General features: G+C 37.1%; 1 protein-coding gene across 1 annotated transcript in view; it reads right to left on the bottom strand.

Annotated features, from left to right (window-relative positions):
* LOC137951889 (histone-lysine N-methyltransferase, H3 lysine-9 specific SUVH4-like) overlaps positions 1-22,758 on the bottom strand; it is a 47,727-nt gene that overhangs the window by 12,405 nt on the left and 12,564 nt on the right. Inside the window, exons 3-8 of the mRNA XM_068798862.1 lie at positions 21,826-21,894; positions 21,679-21,730; positions 14,555-14,664; positions 13,554-13,733; positions 5,283-5,381; positions 2,092-2,190 (exon numbers count right to left, since the gene is read on the bottom strand). Of these exons, the coding sequence (XP_068654963.1) occupies positions 2,092-2,190; positions 5,283-5,381; positions 13,554-13,733; positions 14,555-14,664; positions 21,679-21,730; positions 21,826-21,894 (609 nt within the window). The remainder of the gene's footprint in view (positions 1-2,091; positions 2,191-5,282; positions 5,382-13,553; positions 13,734-14,554; positions 14,665-21,678; positions 21,731-21,825; positions 21,895-22,758) is intronic.

Below are 22,758 nucleotides of genomic sequence, written 5' to 3'. Positions count from 1 at the left end.
GTCTTCCCAAGAGGAAATTTGGTGTGTTGGCGAAGTAAAAAGAAGAATGTTGTAGCCTGGTCTAGTGTAGAAGATGAATACAGGGGGATGGTTCACACAGTGAGCAAGTTGATGTGAGTTAGGTTAGTCTCACGAGAGTTGGGTTTCAACCAGGATATGCATGTTTTGTGATAATCAAGCTCCGATCTCTCCATAAGAGGACTAAACATAGAAATGGATTGCCACTTCATTCTAAAAGTGATGATGAAAAAGGAGATAGTGACTCTGTTTATTCAGTCTGGAGATCAGTTGCGAGATGTCTTCACCAAGGCCCTTGGCAACCGAGAATTTATATCATTCTGCAAAAAGCTGGGACTTCTGGATATATACGCTCCAACTTGAAGGAGAGTGTTAGAAAATACATTCATGGGTTTTTTGGTCATTTTATCACTTCAATGGTTAATTTTCTTTATGTAATCTTGTTCCGCATGTTAAATTATATTAGTGGTTGAAATTTCATGTATATAAGATGTGTAGTTAGGGAGACATAAGGAGATTAAGGTTTATTAAGAGTATAGGGGCATTTTTTATAATTTGTAACTCAAAACACTTATTAAGAAGTCTGGGAGTTTGTGCACAATTCCCAACGAAGCCTTTCAGGCTCTTCAAAAATTTCTTCTTCTCCTTTCTCCTTTTTCTCTCAATTTTCTCCTCTTCCTTCACCCAAATCTGAAAATTTACACCTTTATATCCCAAAAAATAGCTCAAAAAAAGAGTCATAGTTTTCCTCAAGTCTTCCACGAGTTTGTCTCAAATAAGGGAAGTTTCTTAGTTGGAATTGGCGACTCCAACAAGAGCAACAATCCTTTTTTAATTCAATCTCTTGGTTTACCTGTCCTATCCAAAGTCCCCAACATCTATCTAGAGTCTTTCCTTGTGCGAAAGAGAGTCCACTTGCCCAAAAAAATGTCCCTGGTTCCCCAAGTCACATTAAATAAGCCACTTCCCCCAGTTTGGTTTCCTAGTTGGTCCCAATCAAAAAGATTTGCTTAAATCCACTTCCCAATGAACACTAAACATATCTAGAGCAATTCTAACACTCTAAAAAGTTCTTCACGTCATTTGAGTCCCCAAAAACTATAAATACCATCCTAAAGTCGTCCCTTGAATCATTCAAAGAAAAATACCAAATAAGCTTCCACCTCTGACTACCTGAACAACAGTCAGAAAACACCTATTTTACCTACTTCTTCATATCCAATTCCCACAAAACCTATACCGTTTGTTCCCTAGTTCATCCATCTTCCGAACCATATCTTCTGTTCTGCCATCTCATTCCTAGATCTCAAGATATATGCATGAGAAGACAGTGCTTTAGTTCCAGCCGTGCAAGAGTAAAAGTTTCACAGAAAAATCGTTGAGTTCTTTGCATGCAACTAGTTTTAGAGGTACATGAGTCATAACTCTATCCTTGTGAGTCATTGCATATAAAAAGTAAGTGTAGCAAAATAAAATTCAATAATCCTAGAACTAAAGTGGCAAAGGCCACACAACTTCTTGTGTGCATAGTGACATAACTATCATGGGCATCATGGAAACTATGCCTATGAGTTCCCAACTATGAGGTTAGAGGTTAAAGGGGATGAAGCAAGTTTTAGATACCAAAAGGTATTCTAAACTTTACTCAAAATGTGGTGACCACAAATTGGGGTGCTCAAGGCTACTTAATCTTCATACTATTAGTCTCCTCCCTGTAATTAGAGGAAAGTGGACAGCTGCCTCTCCCTGTTTCTCTATCACATAGAGAGTTCCCCAACACGGCCTTGACCAAGCTAGGTCAATCAATGTACTTGTTGAACCAGCAAGCATCACCTGGTCAACCAAGTTATTAACTCATTTTAGGGTCTTGCAGTGTTCTGACCCAATAGAGGGACCAGTTTCAGGTGAACGTAGTTCAACAGACCAGTTTAGTCTGTACCTGATATATTGTGTAGAATGCATTCAGGAACGAAATATATATAAAGAAACAAACATTACTCTTTGTACTTTGTTGTTCTAAACAGAAGATCTGAATACAGGACTTGAAGCTAATGAGTTCAGTGTTTCTAAAACCTGGTTAGTAGTCAATGCCAACTGTCCTTCAAGCCGCCTGAACTTGTACTTAAAAACAGTGAATCCAGACACACCTTTCTCAGCCCAGTAATTCACAACCTGCAAATTTGGAGTCCGATAGCAGAAAACTGATCAAATGTTTGTTTCATTTTCATGGTATTCTTGAGTATAGAAGAATAGAAAAAAAATCACTGTAAAAACCATGATCTTCAAGTATGTGAGAGCTGTACATTGTCATATGTTGAGAGATAGTAAGAATAAGGGTAATTTGTAACTATAAGTATTTTAGTCAAGCACATGTGATGGGTCTTTCATTCTATTTTACATTTATGTGTTTGAGGACATTTTTGTCTACTAGATTGTACTTCTTAAGTGAGATTAGGTCACAATTAGATCTGATTTTCTTGAGTTGCATGAAAGACCATGACTTCTTCTCATCTTCTGTCTCTTGGTTCTCTTCAAGTCTGACCATTTAATGTTTTATATGGTATCAAAGCTCCACTCGATCCTTCCAGTGTTGTCATTTCCTCTTTCCTTCTTCCTTTTTCTCCCTTTTCACTCCTATTTGGTCTGCAGCAGAGAAAATAGTCTTTGTTTCTCTGCCGCAGGTCTCTGGGTGAACTCTTGGTGGTGTTTTTTGCCCTGGGGCAATGATCTAACTGCCCTCAAATGTCTCTTAGGATATTCATGGTACCTGCCTACCCTCCATATGCAGTTCTGGAAGGCCTAAGAGGGTCAAAATTATCTGCATATTGTTTCTTATTTGTTAAAAGTGCCAGTCTACTAACTGCAAATCTGTAGCCCTATTTCTGCATGTTGTAGTGTATATAGGTACTGTTTTGGGGAATATTGGTCTGTAACTGTACCTAAGTTATTGCCATCAGGCCTGTACCGATTAGTACAGACTCAATTTCAGATTTAAGTATTCATCAATTGGCCAATTCCTCTGTCTACTGCTATCTGTGCTCAAAATAGCATCACTCAATCACATTCGTTAAATTGAACACAAAGAACTATGTATTGTGGGGCCATGCTGTTCAGATTTTTCCTTGATTCTAAGAGAAAATTAGAGTCTTTGATAACAATCCCTCCTGATTCAGAAATTGAAGAGTGGGAGCAAGATAATTACACAGATATGGCTTGGTTATTAAATAGAATGGAGTCCAATTTTGTGAACCAGATGATCTATAATAAAACCGCCTAGGAAATCTGGGAAATCTTGGAGAAACGATTCTCTCAGGCAAGCAACATATCCAGAATTTTTTATTTATATGTCAATTGTTTACTGGAAAGAGGGATGACAAGTCACTAGTTGAGACAATTGGTGATGTGGATAGTTTATGGCAGGAAGTACATCACTATCACCCAATTGTTAATATATATATCTTTTCAAAAAAAAAAAAAAAAAAGTACATCACTATCACCCAATTGTTCATGAGTAACAGGAAATGGAAACAGAAAGGGAAACCCTCAAAGTGGGGCTATAATTGGAGATACCATTGTTTCTGGTACAGAGGTTCCTATATCGATGGGAAATGCCCTACCTTTGAGTGCGGTTTGAACTATTGATTTACGTAATTGGAAGTAACCAATTAGGTTTACGACGAAACCTAGAAGATCCATCGACCTGAGACGAAGAGAAAGGTCCATCTATTTTATTTAGTTATTCAGTTAAACCAATGATTCATTATTGGAGCAGATAGCAACAACCATTTCATTTCATCGGACATGCGTCTTTTTTTATTTTCCAATGGATTTACATCTTTCATTTTCTGCACCATTGATTCCACTATTATTAGTGATTAATAATGGAATAATTCCTTCATATTCATAGAGATCGGGGAGATAATTTACATGGATATAGTAAGTCTCGCTTGGGCTGCTTTAATGGTGGTCTTTACCACCATCTACTTCTGGCCAGCACTGCTCCCTCGTTTCAAGAAACTTATGCTGCCTTATTTACAGTAGAGTCAGTTGTGATTCATCCCCCTGAAGTAACACCAAAAGGAGATACTTCTACTGAATTGAACACTAGTAAAAGACAATCAGTTAGAGGTCGAGGAGGAAATCAGGGAGGCTCGAGGTAGGAATCAAGGGGGATGAAGAGTTAAAAGGCACAGAATTCCAGCCTTGTATTCATTGTGATCGTACTAATCATATGTCAGAGAAATGTTGGGATAAGTTTTGAAAGCTAGAGTGGGGCAATTAGGTCTCTTACGCCTAGTTCTACTCCTCATCTAATTCCTTGCTATGAATAAGGATGAACTTCACAAGTAATTTCAGCAATCCATCTAGTTAAGTATTTGCTGGTTTTGAGAAAAGAGTAATGATTCATGCATGCTCGGAGTTATCATGGTTTGAAATCACTTATGGTAGTCCGGGTTTACTCTGAAGAATCCTATTGTCATTGGATGTGATAATCAAGTTGCTATTTTGATTGAATCTTCCATTAAAGAATAAAACACAATGAGGTTGACTACCACTTTATCTGAGATGAGGTAATGAGAGATAAGATTGTTAATCCATATGCCAAGACTATGGATCAACTTGAAGATTTCTGCACGAAGGCCTTAGGTCAAAAAGAGGTCATATCTCTTTGCAACAAACTGGACTTCTATGATATGTATGCTCCAACTTGATGGAGAGCTCAAAATTTAAATGAGGGCATTTGGTTCAATTTACTTTTACGTGTGCTCCAACTTGAGGGAGAGTGTTGAGAGTTGTAAATTAGGGGTATTTTGGTCAATTTTCTTGTGGATAGTTTAATCATTGAATTCCCTCTCCCTTATAAGTGTTAGGCTTAAGTTTCTAGGTCTTATACTTTTGTTATGTTACTCAACTATGGTGCATACAGTGTAAAAATGAGAGAGGAGGATATCAGTCAATTTTTATCAAAATAACTTAAAAAGTGATCAAAAAGATGCAACAGGGGTCAATTTTTGCCCAGACATCTGCCATCCCTTTCTGCTGCAGTTTCTTGTTCGTTGCCTCTTCTTTTTCTCTCTTCGAATCTCTTCAAAACCCTACTCTACAACTTGACAAATGCAAACTTTTAAATTTTTTAATTGAATCTATATTTTTATCATCCTCAACAAAGAAAGATAAACCGTGAGCGATGCCCAAAGGTCAAGAAAAAAAAATTGCAGTAAATGTATTCCAGAATAAGAAGATATTAAGCTAATAATATGTACCTTATATAGGCCGTCATAAGTGTAAACCTTACCAACATAGCTATAGTCAGACACATGACCACGGGTTACCCTAACAGGCGTCTGTTGTTCCATACTGTTCTGCAAATATTGAACGAATCATATCAGTCAAAGACCTCATCCACTGGAGGACACTGTATACACAGCAAATATTTGTTCGAACTTGTAAAAACAACTGAATAGCTTACAGAGGAAGATGATAGAAGCTGACAGGTTTATATGTCAGAGCCCAAATAAGATAGAAATAAACAGAAGATAAAAAATAAAAAATAAAAATAAAAAACTCAACAAGCTGCAAAGTGTTGACAGTTAATAAAGAGCCACAGTCAGTAATTTATGGGATCAAGATCTGGGTTTCTTTATTTAGGAATTTTTCATTCATAATACTTAATGTTAGGAGAGTATGTGTCTCATGTCAGCAGTATTTTTGTCATCAATATAACTTACATTAAATTAGTGAAGAAGAGAGAGAGACGAGTTGATCAGCCACCCAAATCCTCTAAGCACAAGTTTTCTAATTGATGACAATTATTCTAAAACTGGATATCTCTTCAATTCTCCACTTTTACATGGTATCAGAACTGTTAGTGGGAATAGGCCCAATAGATAAGCATTAATATCTTATGATTATTAGTGGGATATAACCTCCTAACTTGGTCAGTATTTATGATGGACCTTGACCCAACTTTAACGACAATAACTATGCATTCCAGATTGATCGTGACTTATTTTTCTCCTTTTTTCCTCCCTCTTCCTCAACCTACAAATGACTAGTTTTGGGTACTTATCTTTTCAATCTGTCTGGTCAAGGTCCTTTATGTAGGTGTTACTTTTGGTTAGTCTTGTGAGGAACAGTCACCCGCATAAGGTATAATGTTTATAACTGTTGTTTTCATGGTGATTTAGGTGTTGTGTTGCTTATATTTGAGAGCTATGATGTCATACTACTTCATTTGATTGCTAATTGTTGCCAAAGGGTTAATGCACTAAAGTGATAGAGAAAGACCACTCAGAAAGAAGATCACTTAAAGAAAGTGATTGAGAAAGTGAAACTAAATTATAAGGAGATCTGCTTTTTCTGGAAAGTGTATATTTTTTGCTAGTGTACCTTATCAAAGTGCAATAACAGATACTTTTTTGTGCTAGTATAATCTCATTTGAAAGTGTACAAGAAATTCGTTAATAGAATAAATTAGTGATGAAGCTGCTCATAGAAATGGAGGGACTTGTTCAAATATTGGCTCCACCAAGTGGACTCCCACTAAAAACTATTGAATACATGAAACTTACAAATCAAAAAATTAAGAAATTATAAAATAATCCTTGAATTTGATAACATATTTTTTTTTTGTTTCAATATAATAAAGAATTAAATTCATAATTATTTTAATATTTTAAGCAAATTATTTAATATAAATAAATTAATGTTTCTAAAAAAATCATAAAATGATTAAGTTCACCACATCATTTATATTACCGTCAGTAATATTATTATGTAATTTTAATTTAATGCAAATGTGAAATATTAATTATTTAAATATTCAATATATAATGGTTAAAAAATTAAGCCAAATATTAAATAATTATAAATTTTAAAAAAAATATTTTGAAAAAAATTAATTTTTTTTTTTAAATGATGCTGATTTTTATTTAGACAAAAGAAAATAGCATATTACAAAGGAGGGAATCCTTCCCATACAATGAGAGATTGTTGGAAAGTTCCGAATTTAGCCAATTTATCAGCCAAAGAGTTGGTTGATCTATGAATGAGATTCCAATTACAATGCAAAGAAGATACAATGTCAACAATACTATCGGTAATGGGCCAATGGCACCAAGGGGGGAGGTTGTCTTTGGAACACCAACTAATAACTGTCTTTGAGTCGCCTTCAATAATTAACTTGCCATGGAGACGATCTCTGAAGATTTGGAGGCCGAACAACAGAGCACAAACTTCAGCAGTATTAGAATTGGCAATGCCCACCGGACCCGCATAAGAAAGAATGGGGTCTCCATTGTGACCTCTGAATATACCACCTGCTCCTGCTGGACCAGGACATCACCATCAAAATTCAGCTTTATGCAATCACTGGGGGGAGGATCCCAGATAACCATTCTAGGAGCTCTGCTAGGGCCAGACATGTGAGCGATCAAATTCCAATTTTCCCAAAGGGAAACCCCTGAAAGAGTGGCAAAATCCTTCTTTGTATGAAGCCAGCTCGAGATGAGGCCGACAGCATGAGAAGTAGTGTTATCTGGGGTACTAGCTTTGCAGTTGAATAAAAATTACATATTAAAATAATTAAGAATAAAAATCATTGCCATTTTATTTATTTAATATAATTAAATTTTTATACCGTTCTGATAATACAAGTATAATTATAATTATGATATTTTAAATGTTTACAATATGTGTATTATAATTATAATATTTTATATGTTTAACAATATGCTATATTATTTTAATGATATACTCTTTTAATAATAATTTGACCCATGAATTACAAACAAAAATTTTTATTCATAAAATTAATTATTTTAAATTTTTATATTAGAATTGTTAAGAAAATTACATTCAAGAAAATAAATAAAAGATAAGAAGATCCTCCCACAATCGATGGTGTGACGATCTTCCTCTCCTTGGTTTCAATCCCCCTCCAGCCAGACAGAAAGAAGAAAGGAGGACCTCCCCTCATTTCAATATTCTTCTAGTCGCATGAAGGTTGGTGGAGGGGCCTCCCCTCCCCCTTCCTGTTTCCTTCCAACCAAAATAAGACAAAAAGGAGGAGGTCCTCCACCCAACCCTATTTATTCTCTTTTTGGAGAAAGCAACGGGGAGTGGTAGGGGAAGGACCTCTTCCTCCCAACTTTTTGTCTTCCTTTGACTAGAAAGAGGTCAAACTGAAGGGTCTTTTTTTGCTAGCTATGAAATTATATAATAAAAAAAATAGAGAGAAGGGAAAGAAGAAATAAAAGGGAGAAAAAAGAGAGAAACTGCATGAAGGGTAGCATCCATTAGGGATCAACTCGATCCTTGATCTCTTTTATTATATCACTTTAAGAAAAAAGACAGCTAAAAAGACAGAATTGCCCTTGGTACATAAATTTGTTGTATACAGCCATATAAAGCCAAAAATAAAACAGAAAACATAATAAGAGACCGCTCGTGGGTGGGTAAGAGCGAGGCCTGAGCCATGGGATGGGAGAGGCCAATTGTGGAAAGTGGAGGGTCTTGGTTCCGACTGGGATAGTGGGGAGTCTTACCGCTAGTTAATTAGGGGTGGAAGATCATGTTGGTCTAGGGCAATTGGGGGGCATAATGAGAGAAATTAAGCGAGGAGATAAAGTTTGGTGCATTGGTGGGCTTTTCGATTGGGGGGCCTCCCTATGGGAGAAGAAAGAGCCAGGTGGTCGAGGGAGAGGGAGGGCATGGTTCCAAAGTGATTGCACTGTCAACAGTGTCTGTCAGGGGGCAAAGGGCTCAGGGTGGCAGGAGAAGTTTTGCAATGTTAGAAAGTTGGAATTCAAATTTGAATTAAAGGGAAGGGGAGGCAGCTACAGGCAGAGTGGCAGGACGGTGTTAGGGGTCTCAATGGTGGTAAGGGTGGCAAAGGAATCAACGGGTAAGCCAGGTAACTCATTGGGCTAACTAAGTTGCTTCGAGCTACGTCGCCGGGTTGGGCGTCCTCCCTGATCTGGATGTTGTTGTGTCACCGGTGAGGTCGTTGAAGGTGATACAGAGCCAGAAAGTAGATTGATCAACTTCAAGCCACACGAAAGAACTTCAAAAGTGTATATTGTTGGGGTTAATGAAAAGTCAAGAGAAGTCAAGCCTGCATCAATTAGCAGTGCGACCATCGAGCCAAACAAGAGAGTCATAGTGATCACCAATGAGTTGGAAAACACTATTATCCCATAATTCTAGTGGGAGACCAGAAATTTGGATCCATTGGCCGAGGCAACGGCAGTGTGAGGATGGAGACCAATCTTGGACAGAGGAGATGAATGCCGAAGTGGGAAGTCGAGCAGCCATCCACCGATCCCCAAGTGATCGGAAAGTGACAATCCACATGTCGAGGCACAGATATGAGCACTGCGGCCGGTAGTCCAAGTGTAGCTGCCGAATGAACCAATCCGAAACGTCCTCTCCATCATCAGGCAAAGCTTCCAAAATGACGAAGGCAGCGTAGGTCAGTCTATCGAGGCCAATGTGAAGTAGGTGTATGGGGACCACTATAGTTGGCTTGTTTAGAGTGGAAGTGGGCTTGGGTTGGCTAGTCGGGTTGTGCGAGACAAAGATAGGTGAATCAGTTGGGATAGGGGAGGACATGACGCGGGGAGTGTCGTGAAGAGGTTCTAGACTACAGGGCTTTCGGTTGGGGGGAGTGGGGGATAATTTGTTGCAGGGGTGGCGTGATGAGGGCTGGCTAGTGGCGGGGCTGGGAGGAAGCTTCGCAGACAGTGGATGAATTTGGACCAGCCGAAGGTGTTAATGGCCTCCGGAATGGCGACTTGGCCCATGGTGGTGCAGTTTCGATAGAGGACAATGTGGCAATCAATAGCATTATTCAAGTGAACAATGAGGAAGCTGAAGCGGCAAGGCTTTGTCCAGAGCTCCTTGGACCTCGGTGGGCAATCGCGGCTGCTCCTGGTAACCTCTGTGAATTGAGTGATGAAGGAGGCGCAAGCTGCAATCAGGATGGCGATGAAGGAACACCTTACCCAGGTCTTCACCGTCACCTGAACGCAAGGAATGGCATGGAGGGCAACCCAAGTGATCGTTAGTGTGGTGGGTTCATAGACGAATCAAAAGGGGGCTGCAGAGGGCTGTTTGACATCGTGTGGATGCTTGTTCCGAGTCTGTCATCTGCTAACTATAATCCATTCAATGTCGTTGTCGTCTTCTGCGTCGGTCCTCGGAGTGTCACGGTGAATGCCAGGCCAAGAGCTCCTCGTCTTGTTGTCTTCATTGTAGCGATGAAGCCCTATCAGAGCGTGGGTAGACCTTTCGTGATCTTCATTGCTGTTATCTGCCGCTTGCCGGAAAAAGGATTCTAGCCGCTCCGTCAGGCTTTGGTCCCGAGAACAACAGGGCAAACGTCGGCGGCTGCCACCACGATTGGGAGGAGACTCTAATCGAGGGTGTCTCTCATTTCTCGCCTCTCGGCTCTGATGTATCACTATCCTATGACCTTCCTAACAATAGAGACCATGAAATATACGTGTAATGACCAAAATGACCTTGATTTCATATTTTATTACACTACCTTTCTTTAGAAATTGCAACAGAAATGGAAAGTGAAATACCACCCACATTCCATTTTATGAAGAAATGGGGTGATTCACTTTCTTTGGGTGAAGCAACTTCCACCCCAACATTTCCTGCCCATTAACCCAATTTTGTCACTCTCTAGTGATTTCACCTTCCACTACAACCTTTCAAGTGGTCCAACAAGTCCTTAATATGAAATCTGGTGAGTTTTAGTGACATAGTGAAACGGCCTGGTGAAGTTCTTACTCCTCAATAAGGGTTGAAAAAGATGAGAAAGACAATACAACCATAGATTCAAATAATGAAGTTAAATGGGCATGAAAAAAAAAAGGCCTCTACTATCATGCAGTGGTCAATCAAGATACCAATCCACTACACACTTTTGAGTCTCCATACTAATGGCATCTTTGACTTGGTCATCCCTCACCAAAGAAGTGGCATCAGCTATCTACTCATTTCAGTCATGTATCTTCATTTGATAGCAGTGTCAGTTGGACACCATAGCACTGTATATCCCTCTAGAGTTCATAAAAGAAATACATCCCTATTTAGTGTAGTTCATTCAGATATTTAGGGCAGTTTCCAGTATTTTATTGCCTTTGCTGGTGACTATGATTCCAATATTCCTATTCCACATGCTGATAATGCCCTCACATTTACAAGCAAAAGAATACCTAACTTCTATTCTTCTCATGGCATTCTCCATTAGAGTTCATGTGCATGCACTTCACAACAAAATAGAATGACTAAACAAAAAATCGAAATTTACTTGATATTGCAAAAACTCTTCTCTTGCAAATGAAAATCCCTAAAAGATTTTGGGGAGATGTCAACCTCACTTCATGTTATTTTGTACAATGAATGCCTTCATCTATTTTGTGGTGTCAAATTCCACTTGAGATACTAGAACCAAGTTTGTTTTTATATCCTCTCTCCTTGTTTTGCAGTTGTATTTTTTATGTTCATTGTCTTGGACCTTTTGATAAATTATCTCCTTAATCAATTGCTTCTTTTTGGGCTACCCTCTCCTTGGCAACACAAAGAAGCTTTGGAAAACCCAAGCAGCAACCTGCAGCGGATAAGGAGATGCAAATTGTGGAATCTAGGCACACTTGAGTTTTTTGTGATCCTTTTGTTCATACTGAAATAATTGGTTGCATACGGGTGTACACCAAAGTTCCATCCAAGTGGGTCTACTGAAGAATTGAAATAAAGGTTATTAGCCAAAGAATATAGTCAAATTTAAGGTGCTAACAACTTTGAAACTTTTTTCTCCCATCGCTAAGCTGAGCTCAGTCTAGATTCTGATATCAATTTTTGTAAAGAAATAGTAGTCTTTGCATCAACTTGATGTAAAAAAGAAAATTCCTGCATGGAAATTTTGTGAAAGATATATATATGGAGCAACCACTTTTGTTTCTTGCTCATACAGAGATAAATTTGCAAGTTGAAAAAAGTTATTTATGAATTCAAAGAAAATCCAAGGGCATGGTAGTTTAACAACTTATGGTGAACTTAAGGTTTCAAGAGAACTTTGTATGTTCTTAAAAGAGGTGCAAATATTGTAACACTGATTGTCAATGCAGATGGTATTGTCATGTTTGGAAGTGACTTGCAGGAAATTAAATGCATTAAAGTGTAGTTGAAAGAATACTCATAGATAATAGGTTTGAGGCAGCCACAACATTACCATTATATAGAAATTACACATAATAGCAAGGAGTTGTGCTAGCACAAAGGAAAAATTTTATAGATATGCTTTTAGAGACAAGGGTTACTAGAAGTGAACTAGCACACACAGTTGTCAACAAGTAGATGTACATGATGAACAGAGTGTCATACTAAAGGATAAGACAGTATCACAAACTTATTCGGAAGCTAATATAAGCAACAGTGGCTAGAGTGGACATCTCTGAAAGTGTGGTAAGTTAATGGACACTCCAAGGAAAATATATTTAAATACAGGATACAAGTTTTTATGATGTCAAAAACTGAGCTCTAGGGGAAGTTTGTTTTGTAAGTAAACCATATGGTCATCTTGACATCGCTAGCTTCTCTAGTGCAGATTCTACAAGATCTGAAGTGACAGGAGGTCATCTTGGGGCTACTGCACCTTTGTAAGTAGAACCTTCTATGTAAGTGGTAAGCTTTTTATAGAAAACAAGAAGAAAATAGAAGTGGCAAGGTCAAGTTCTGAAGCAAAATACCACACCATAGCTCAAGCTGGATGTGAATTGATGTGGTCAAATCTTTGTTAACTGAATTTAGGTGTTCACTCAACTAACCTACAGTAGTGAGTTGTGATCACACCACCATCTTTCTTAATTTTTTATTTTTTTTTTAAGAATGATCAGGTTATTATTATCTTTATAACTGGTAAGCAAGTACTTTTAAAATGACCAAGCATTATGAGGTTGATTGTCACTTTATCCAAGATGTTGTGATTGCAACTCTATATGTAAAGTCACAGGATAAGTTTGATGATGAGTTTACCAAAACTTTAAATAAGCAAGAGTTTCATTTACTTTTGGAACAAGCTGGAGTTTTTTTGTTTAAAGGCCCTAACTTGAGGGGATATTGAGAGTTATTAAACAGTGGTAGTTTTTGTCATTTATGGGTTTGAATTTATGTAGCTTTATTAAGGTGTATTTTAGCCACATAATTTATTGTAAGGAAAGTACGAGGCTGACATTAAGCGTATTTTGGTCTTCACTCTAATAACATTAATTCAGTGAACATAAGAGAGGGGTTAACCAATCACCCTAATCCCTCCTAATAATCTCTTTGAGGCAATTTTGCTGGTCATTGTCCTCCATTACAGAACTCGGTTTCTCTCCAGTTCTACAAGTACACAAAGAAACTGGCAACGATCAACAAGGGGCACATTCACCAAGTATATGCCTACAAGTAAAGCAAGAAAAATATAACATAAAGAAAGAATAAACTTCATTATCTCAAATTGCATATAATTTAATAGACACCTTGAGTGCCAAATTTCCATTAGTCAGTTCTTGATCCTGCATTTGACGCTTGTTTCCAAGTAGATTGTTTCCACCCTGACCCGTGTAAACGACTTCATCTAAATTGTCTAAATCATCTTCATATTGGCCTGATATCACAATGGACACCGCCAAGGGCAAAGTATAGTTTTTGTACTCATCCTGTAATATTTAACAAAGAGACAAGGATCCAAAGAGTGATATACTGAAATTGTGGAGCAAGTATAAGGTGGAAGCACCACTTCCAAAAAAACAGTATAAGGTGGAAGCAAATAAGAAGTACGACACACATTTGCAGACCAACCACAATACCTGAGAATTGTCAATGCTTTTTGTCATATATTTAAGTACAACTAAATTTAGCAAATGACCAGCTTTGTAAAAAATTGAAGTAAACTAAATTTAGTATATCACCTGCTTTGTAGTGAAATGGAAGTGGATTTCTAAAAAGAAAGTACAATGAATAAAGGAGTACTAGACAACATATCAAGACTAAGACAGTTTCAATCTATCATAGAATTTGTTCTCTCTTAACTAGAACAAAAACTTGAGAACTGACCAACCCAATGTGTTTCTTGAAGAAGTTTGACAATGTGCATCTATGGGAACACAGAGTTCACCAATACGCTAACTAGGCAGCAACTGAAGAAAGAAAAAGGAATCATCATGAGAAACGCCATTGGGAAGGCTTCCCCCCCTGTAATCCTGTTCTTCTGAACTTTTGATTTAATAAAATTCAACATCATTTAAAAAAAAAAGAATTTAATGAGCAAAATCCTTTAAAAACTTGCTCTGTTAGAAGCTTTTCCCATACTGAAATTCCCAATGAAAGATCTTTCAATATATAAAACCAGAACTATCAGAGTTTTCTAAAACATATTTCTCACATCCTCTGTTCTGACGTAACATCTTCCTCAAACAAAATTTAATGATCGATAACAGTAGAAACCCTTCAAATTTAACTGTGAAATTTAGATAGATACCAATTTACTAAAATCTTTTCGCAGATAATCAATGCCTTTAAGCCAGTGGTTGTGCAAACCAACAGCCACCATTTCAGCTCGAGAAAAGAATTGGTGTCCAACGTCGATTCCTGTCATCACAGCAAGAGAAAGTAAGGCCAACAAACTTAGATGGTGCAAGCTTTAGAGAGAAGAAGAAGAAAGAAGAAGAAAGGAGAAGAAAGAGAAGGCAAGTGTGCGTCAGGCAGCACAAACTGAGGCTCAAAATCGAGCCCTTTCTCTATTAAAAGACAGTGAAACTATACGAGATACAAAAATGCGCTTTACAACTTAGACCTTCATAACTCACTCAATACTATTCAGAACTTAACCAAACTTGAAATATAGACTTATCAGGATAAATAGCCTATTGCTACCTCAAGAATTGAGTATCAAGAAGAGAGAAATGACTAAAGTACCCTTGCATAGTTTCTAACACTCATGAAGCTAGAGCACATATATCAAGAAAGCTTAGCTTGTTTCAAAAAATCCCAAATTCTGCCTTGCCCAAGTAAAAAGATCATCGATCTGAGTAGAAGACCAAACATAAGGAGTAACCATTGTTCCATTGCGTCTTCAAGGAGGTTGAAACTGATTTCCAAAGGAGTTTCCGCAGGTTTTGCCCCAAGTAACTCATAATCCTGTAGCATATCTATCACATACTTACGTTGAGTTAATACAACTCAAATTTTAATTCTAGCTACCTCAATTTCCAGAAATTATTTTACTCACCCTAAGTCTTTTGTGTGAAAGTTCTTAGCGAGGTATATTTTTACCTTTTCAATCCCTTGCATAACACTTCCAAATAAGACTATATCATCCATATAAAGAAGTAGGGTCACAATTCCAGCATGTCTTTATAAAATGAACAATGAATTATCACGACGACTTCTAGAGAAAGCCAAAGACAAATACTTTGCTGAACTTATCAAACTATATCCAAGGACTCTACTTGAGACCGTAGATTGCCTTGTTCAGCTTACATACCTTTTCTGTCTCCCCCTAAGTAACAAACTCAGGAAGTTGCTCTATATACACTTCCTCATCCAAGCTCCATATAAGAACATATTTTTTATATCCAATTGATGTAAGAGCAACTCTAAGTTACTACCATTGAAACAAGAATTCGAATAGAAGATAATCTGGCTACAAGAAAGAATGTTTCAAATACATCAATTCTATAAGTCTAGGTATACTTTTGCAACAAGGCAGGCTTTATACCTCTCAATGGACCCATCAACATTATACTTCACTGTGTACAGCCAACGACATCTTACACTTGTGGCACCAAGAGGTAGATCACATAATGTCCATGTTGTACGATCAAGTAGAGCCTCCATCTTGTGGAGGAAGGCTCACTTAGTTAGGTTTGTATTCTTCTCCCTCTTTTTAATAGTTTATACATCATTATTACAAAAAAAAAAAAAAAAAGTAGAATCTCCATCTCTTCGTCCATAGCCTATTTCCACAAAGGGGACAACAACGCTTACAATGACAGAGAAAACTCTTTAAAGGACCCAGACAAGTCAAAAAAGACATAATAAGAAATAGGATATCTTGGGCAAGTACGAACAGTAATAGGAAGACGTAAATCACTTACCTCAGGAGCCTCAAACAACGAACGTTATAACACAAGTAGCAAAGAGATTTTTCTGTGGTGTCTTATGACATTTTCTACGTTAATCTACCTACAAGGGTTTTGATGTTTCAACTAGTGGAATTGAGCTAGAAGTCTCCTCCACTGGACTAGGAGCAACATGAACTAGCTAGAAAGAAGTAACAGGTAAAGACCTAGACATAAAGAAATATGGAGTGTCTTCAAAAAAAAGTAACACCAGCTAAAACAAAGGTTTTTTTCGTAGATGAATAATAACATGTATACCATTTGTGTGCATGAATAACCCAAGAAAAAACATTTAATTGTCAAGAGAGAGTTTATCAAGTATAGGACCCAACACATACACAAAACAAATACAGCCAAAAACACAAGGAGACAAGGGAAATAACTCACTATCAGACCAAGCATCTTAAATCAAATCTTGCCTCCACACAGAGGAAGGTATCCTATTAATGAGAAAATAGGCAATCAGAATTGCATCATCCCAATACGATTTGGGAATATGCAGATGAAATAACATAATCCATGCAACTTCTAGCAAATGAGGGTCTTCCTTTCTACGACTCCACTTTTGTTGTGGAGCATACACAAAAGATGACGGATGAATGGCACACATAGAATGACAAGTGAAATAAAGTTGTGAGTTATAAATTCAAGCTCATTATCAGTATGCAAAATTCGAAGTGAAGCACCATATTGAATTTTTATTTCATTGTAGAAAGTCAAAAATATATTGAACGCTTCAGATTTCTCCAATAGGAGATACACCCAAGTAATTTTGCTAGAATCATCAATAAAGGACACAAAATATTTGTAACCAAACATACTAATTACCGGACAAGGTCCCCACACATCTGAATAAATCATCTCAAAGAAACTTGTTGGAAAACAAAACCAGGGTATTTTGGTCATTTCACACTTCAATAGATTTATTCTTATATATAATCTTGCTCTACATGCTGAATTGTATCTATGGTTCAAGTTTTATGTACATAGGATATATAGAATGGGAGTTACAAGGAAATGAAGTTAGATTGTATAAGTGGGGGCCTTTTTGTAATTTTTAGAGACCCACTTAATTAAATAGAGGGGACGTGCACGATCCCCAACGAGCTCTATTTTAAGCATCTCTCAAACGCTTCCCTCCCTCTTCCTTCTCCTCTTTCTTCTCTCTTTCTTAACCTTCAATCTTCAGTTTTCAAATGGTATCAGAGCAATAGATCGTATTTGGGAGCGTCTTCTATCAGTTTCCATCAATCTCTGAAGGGGCCAATCTCTTAAAAGAAGGATTCATCAAGTTTTTCGGTTATAGGTTGGTAAAAACTCAAGCCTTTTCTCCTTTTTTCTCTGCCACAACCCTAGCTTGCTAGTTCTAATGATCATTGAGTGATCTATTATGATTTTTTATTTTTTTTAGAAAAGTGAAGGAGCGGTCTCTTATGATTTAACTGCCCTAAGGGGATTTTTTTAGATTTCTTGGGATGAGCATCAACTACCTACATCATCCTTCTTTAGGCTGACATCAGCCCTAATTAGGGGTTAATTGATATTATTCTCTTGAAAATTGAAGCTTATGCATTGATTAAAGGTGTTTGGAGTGTCCACATCCTAGTTTTTGCCCTAACCCTAATTTTAGGATGTGGGGCCCACATTGGTGATATTTTTGGAAGATTTTTGGAAGTGTTGTTTGGTTGATTTATGATCCTGTACACAAAATATGGCTGATTCAGGAGAAGTATATACTCCATTTAAAGAAATTGTAGGGTATGATGGAAAAGATACAATTATCATTACATCTAAGAAACTGACAGGGTCAAATTATCTCAATTGGGCCAAATCTGTCAGAATGTATTTGAAGGTCAAAAAGAAGATTAAAATCATTCAACATGATCCTATAATTCCTACAGATGATGATTGGGAAGCAAAGGATAGCCAAGTTATGACTTAGACTGTCTATAGTATTAATTCTACATTGAGGAATCAAGTAATGAATTGAAAGACAGTGCAAGACATGTTTGTGTCCTTAGAGTCTTTGTATGCCCAGGAGAGCAATCTTTCTCAAGTGTATGAATTATACACTGACTTCTTTGGACTGAAAAGGGAAACAAAACAATTAAAAAATATTATAATGCATTTCTAAGGATCTGGCAAGAGATAAAAGTGTATCATCAATTCCATACAGAGGAAAGGGAATTAAGAAAACAACAAAATCGGCTGTTGGTAGTAAAATTTCCTGATAGATTGGGTGCTGAATTTGATGGAATCAAGGCCAAGGTATTAGCCTCTGATGAGATTCTCACTCTATCTACCACCATTTGACAGGATTATGAGAGTTGAGAAGACAATTGAACCCAAAGTAGGTAAAGATGTTAAGGTGGTGGAAGCTAATGCTCTTAATACCTCAGAAACTTAAAGATCAAGTTCATGTCCAACATGAAGATCATGTCAGTCATGTACATGAAGATCATCTTCGCATTTGGTGTTAGTGTTGACGACTTCATGTGCACTGGAAAACAGTTTCCAGTGTTAGTGCCCCAACATGAGAAAAACATAAAAAACAAGAAAATCTCTAAACCTTTACAATACACTTAATTACAATATAATCTTTAAACCCCAAATTAGGTAAAACAACCATTATTACTACACGAATAAATTATTTAATGTATAATTAAATATATTAATATATTTATTAATTGAATTAGATATATTATTATGCATTAATATGGTAATTATATGTGATTTTTAAGGATTGTAAACTCTTGTAGTTTTTTATATATTAGGTTTTGCAATCATTGAAAAAGGGGGGCGAGATATTTTTAACTGAGTGGTGACTCCCAAACCATAACTCATTTCTAACAAAACTTATTGCCGTTACACATCATTAATTGATAAAAACATTTACGATGATCTATGATTGTTCTGTCTGCTTTTTGTAAATTGGCAAAAAGTGGGTTGTTTGGCTCTGGTAAATATCCCACCGCACATTAATTTGAGAATTCATTTTTTCTACTGCATGAAATTTTTAGATCATTAGGTCATTTGCATCTTAAACATGTTTTACGCATGCATATCCGAGTTTAACATGGAGTTATTAATAACGTTATAAATAACGTGGAGTTATTAATAACATATGATATACTTTAACCTAAAAATGAATAATTTAAGAAAAAAATTGATCTAATCATAAATTTAACACACTATATATTTGTATATAATATATTTTATGTATTATTAATTAATAATATATTATCACAAAATTTAAAACCATTGGTTTAATTAACTATAGCAATTGGATAATTATGCCAAGATAATTTATCAAATATTTATTTTAAAAATATTTTAATTATGACTATTAAATCACTATTTTTAATATAGTAATTATAAAATAAATGTATTAAATAAATAAAAATAATTATTTTATAAATAAATTTTATAAATTAATGACGATAGTTTTAAACTATCTTCGTCTTCCTCAGGGTCGTTGTCTTCGTGAGGGGCGAACCAGCGGGCAACGACGATGGCGACGGGCCAGTGGGCAACGGCGACAGCGGCGGGCAACGCCGATAGAGGCGGCGCTCCGACGGTACGCAGAGAGGGAGAAGAGAGGGAAGCCGAGAAGTCCAAATGTCAAAATCGAAGAAAAACGAAACTAAAACAGGGAAAATCGCAAAAAATTGGAAGATCTTTTGGCGAAAAAAATGATAGCGTGAGGGAGAAGGGAGTGAGATGCCGAAAGGGAGAAGAGAGGGAGAAGAAACAGAGAGATAAGAGAGAGGGAGAAGCGAGTCTGAGAAAGAGAAGGACGCCGGAAGAACGTTTGCAGCGAGAGATGGAGGCAGTAGAGAGGGAGACCGGAGAGGGACGGCGGAGACGAGAGAGGGAGCAGAGAGTTTGGGCTTCAGGGAGACGACAGCGGGGTTGTGGGAACGAAAGCGAGGTGCGGGAATGGTCTGAGCCAGAGAGAGCCCGCGCGAGAGTCATGTAGATGATTCTCAAAATCGGGCGGAAAGCACTTTCCGCCCTTTACTCTTGAGACATGAACTCTTGAGTCATGTATGTTCATGTACATGACATGAATTTCGGCGCTCCCTAACGACATCAGGACATGAACTGCGTAATGCGCATGAAGATCATGTCCTGAGTCATGTGCACTAACCCCCCCCTATATGAGATTCAATAGACTCATCTAGAGGCCATATAGGTGCTGGTAGAGGTAGAGATGGCTCAAGTCATGGTAGAGGTCACGGTGATGGTAAGTTTGAAAGGAAGTGCATTCATTGTGGACACAACAACCATTACTTTGATAGATGTTAAGTTAAATTTGGGAAACCCACATGGACCAACTCAACTATCCATGATAGCAATAGTGGTGCATCTGATGTTGTTGCCTTTGTTACACTAGGAGCCCTAGATGAAACGTAGCAGTTAATTCAGCAACGGCAGTAGATTGCACTACATATGGCTTAGATTTCCGTTGTTTCATCCTCTGCATATGTGGCCCATGCTTATGTTCTTGTCCCTACTCCCACTGGGACCAGTTCAAATACATCAATCTTCCATGTACGCTTGTCACCATCTTGGGTTCTCGATTCAGGGGCTACTGAACATATTTCAAGTATGTCATCCATTTTTTTCTGACTTGAAGTCATTGTATATAAAGCATGTCAATTTTGTCAATGGGTCTACTTCATCAGTTTAGGGAGTGGGTACTATCACTCCAACATCCTTCTTGTCTCCTCAGTCAACACAACATGTCCCTAAATTTCCCTTGAAGTTGTTGTCTTTCAGTCAGTTAGCAAAGTCTATGAAATGTTATCAGACCTTTTATCCTACTCATTATGTCTTTCAAAATCTCGTAACAAGGAAAATGATTGGTTCCACTCGTGAGATAAACGAATTGTATTATCTAGAGACCCACCTATCAGATAATATCCAAGCACTACACTCAACAAGCTCACCTCAATAGTGGCATCAGATATTAGGTCATCCATTCACACCAAAACTGATTCAAGAATTTTTAGAATTTTTTTCTAGTATTTCTTTTCAATACAAGCAATGCCAACTAGGCAAGCATCACAAGAGTTCGTTCCAGTCTCATACCACAAGTCTAGTCAACTTTTTGAGATTGCACATTCAGACATCTGGGGTCCTTGTCCTGTGACTAGTCAATTCGGTCATAGGTACTTTATTTCATTTATTGATGATTTTAATAGGTGCACTTGGATTTATCTCCTTAAGGAGAAATCTGAGGTTTTTTATGTACTCCAAGTTTTTATAATAAATAAAAATCAGTTTGTTGTATTCTTCTCTCCTTGAATAAATATTTACACATTTTCCTAAAAATAAAAAATAAAAAGGAAAAACCATCTTTACACTCATTCAGTACATGCTCGTATCATTGAAGTCATCTTTTTAGAAGAATATCGAAGTCATAGTGCAAGATACAAAACCAAGCATTGGTTTTACTAAAAAAGGCAAAACCACCAACCGTCAAGGGCACCAATTCTCTTGGGGTACAAAATTGCATTTGTCTCGACCATCTGCCAATAACATCAAATGATGCTTAAAAGATCAATAGATAAATTGACCACCATAAGGTCCATGTCAATAGTAGATAATGCATGTTGCCACTTGCCTTTGTCATTGCCTTCAAATCCGGTCTCTTGGAAGACCCTCTGACATCTTGTGCAGATGCATTCTTTCCCTGTACAAATTTTAGCCTTTTCCCAATTAGCTACAATAAATCCACAGAAAAGTAAGGTCATTATTTTAAATGAATCTCTAATAAAGAAAATCAATAAAAAAATGAGATGAATTTGTGTTAAAAAGAGACAGAGAGATTTGTGCTAATGGACGATTCATGTCTTTAATTAGGTTCACTTCACATTACTACAAAAGTACACAAATATGTCCCTCACTTGAAGACTTCTAAACATACAACACGTAATATGAGTTCTGCCCTTAACTAAACAGTACATAAAATCAACTAAACCAATTCCAAGCTTACCCCTAACACCTATGTATACATAACTCAACATTCCCTCAAGTTAGGGAATATATATTAAACAACCCCAGCTGAACGAAAAGTTGTTGAATTCTTTCTCATTCGAGATATTAGCAAAAATATTATTACACTGATTTTTAGATATCATATATGATACTGTAACATTTTAGTCATGACAATATCTTAAACTAAAAGACGGTGAGTTCTTTAGATATCACATAGGTACTGTAACCTTTTGCTTATTATAGTATCTTAAATTATATGACGGTGAGCCTCAATATGTTTAGTCTCCTTATGAAACACTAGATTCTAGGCAATAAGTTCCGCAAGTTTTTTGGCACAGCCCCTCACCATCAATTTGTCAACTAGGAAAACCTTGTAATCAATAATATCACCCACATTAACTCGCACATTGCATGAGCTATGCCTCTTCCATCAGAGTTAAAAGTTATATTTCTTCTTTTTCTGTTTTACCATAACCCAAGGATTAATGGCTTATGCTACCAATTGAGCAGTTTAATGTGGTTTATGTGACCCTAGAGGGTTGTTTGGTGGTTTCTCCCC

This window comes from Aristolochia californica, unplaced genomic scaffold (assembly GCF_029961685.1).
Source record: "Aristolochia californica isolate CCGP_79_NKW_82.1479 unplaced genomic scaffold, dmAriCali1.0.hap1 SCAF_15, whole genome shotgun sequence".
Taxonomy (NCBI): Eukaryota; Viridiplantae; Streptophyta; class Magnoliopsida; order Piperales; family Aristolochiaceae; genus Aristolochia; species Aristolochia californica.
The sequence above is the reverse complement of the archived record's forward strand: the minus strand, read 5'-3'. Positions and strand labels throughout refer to the sequence as shown.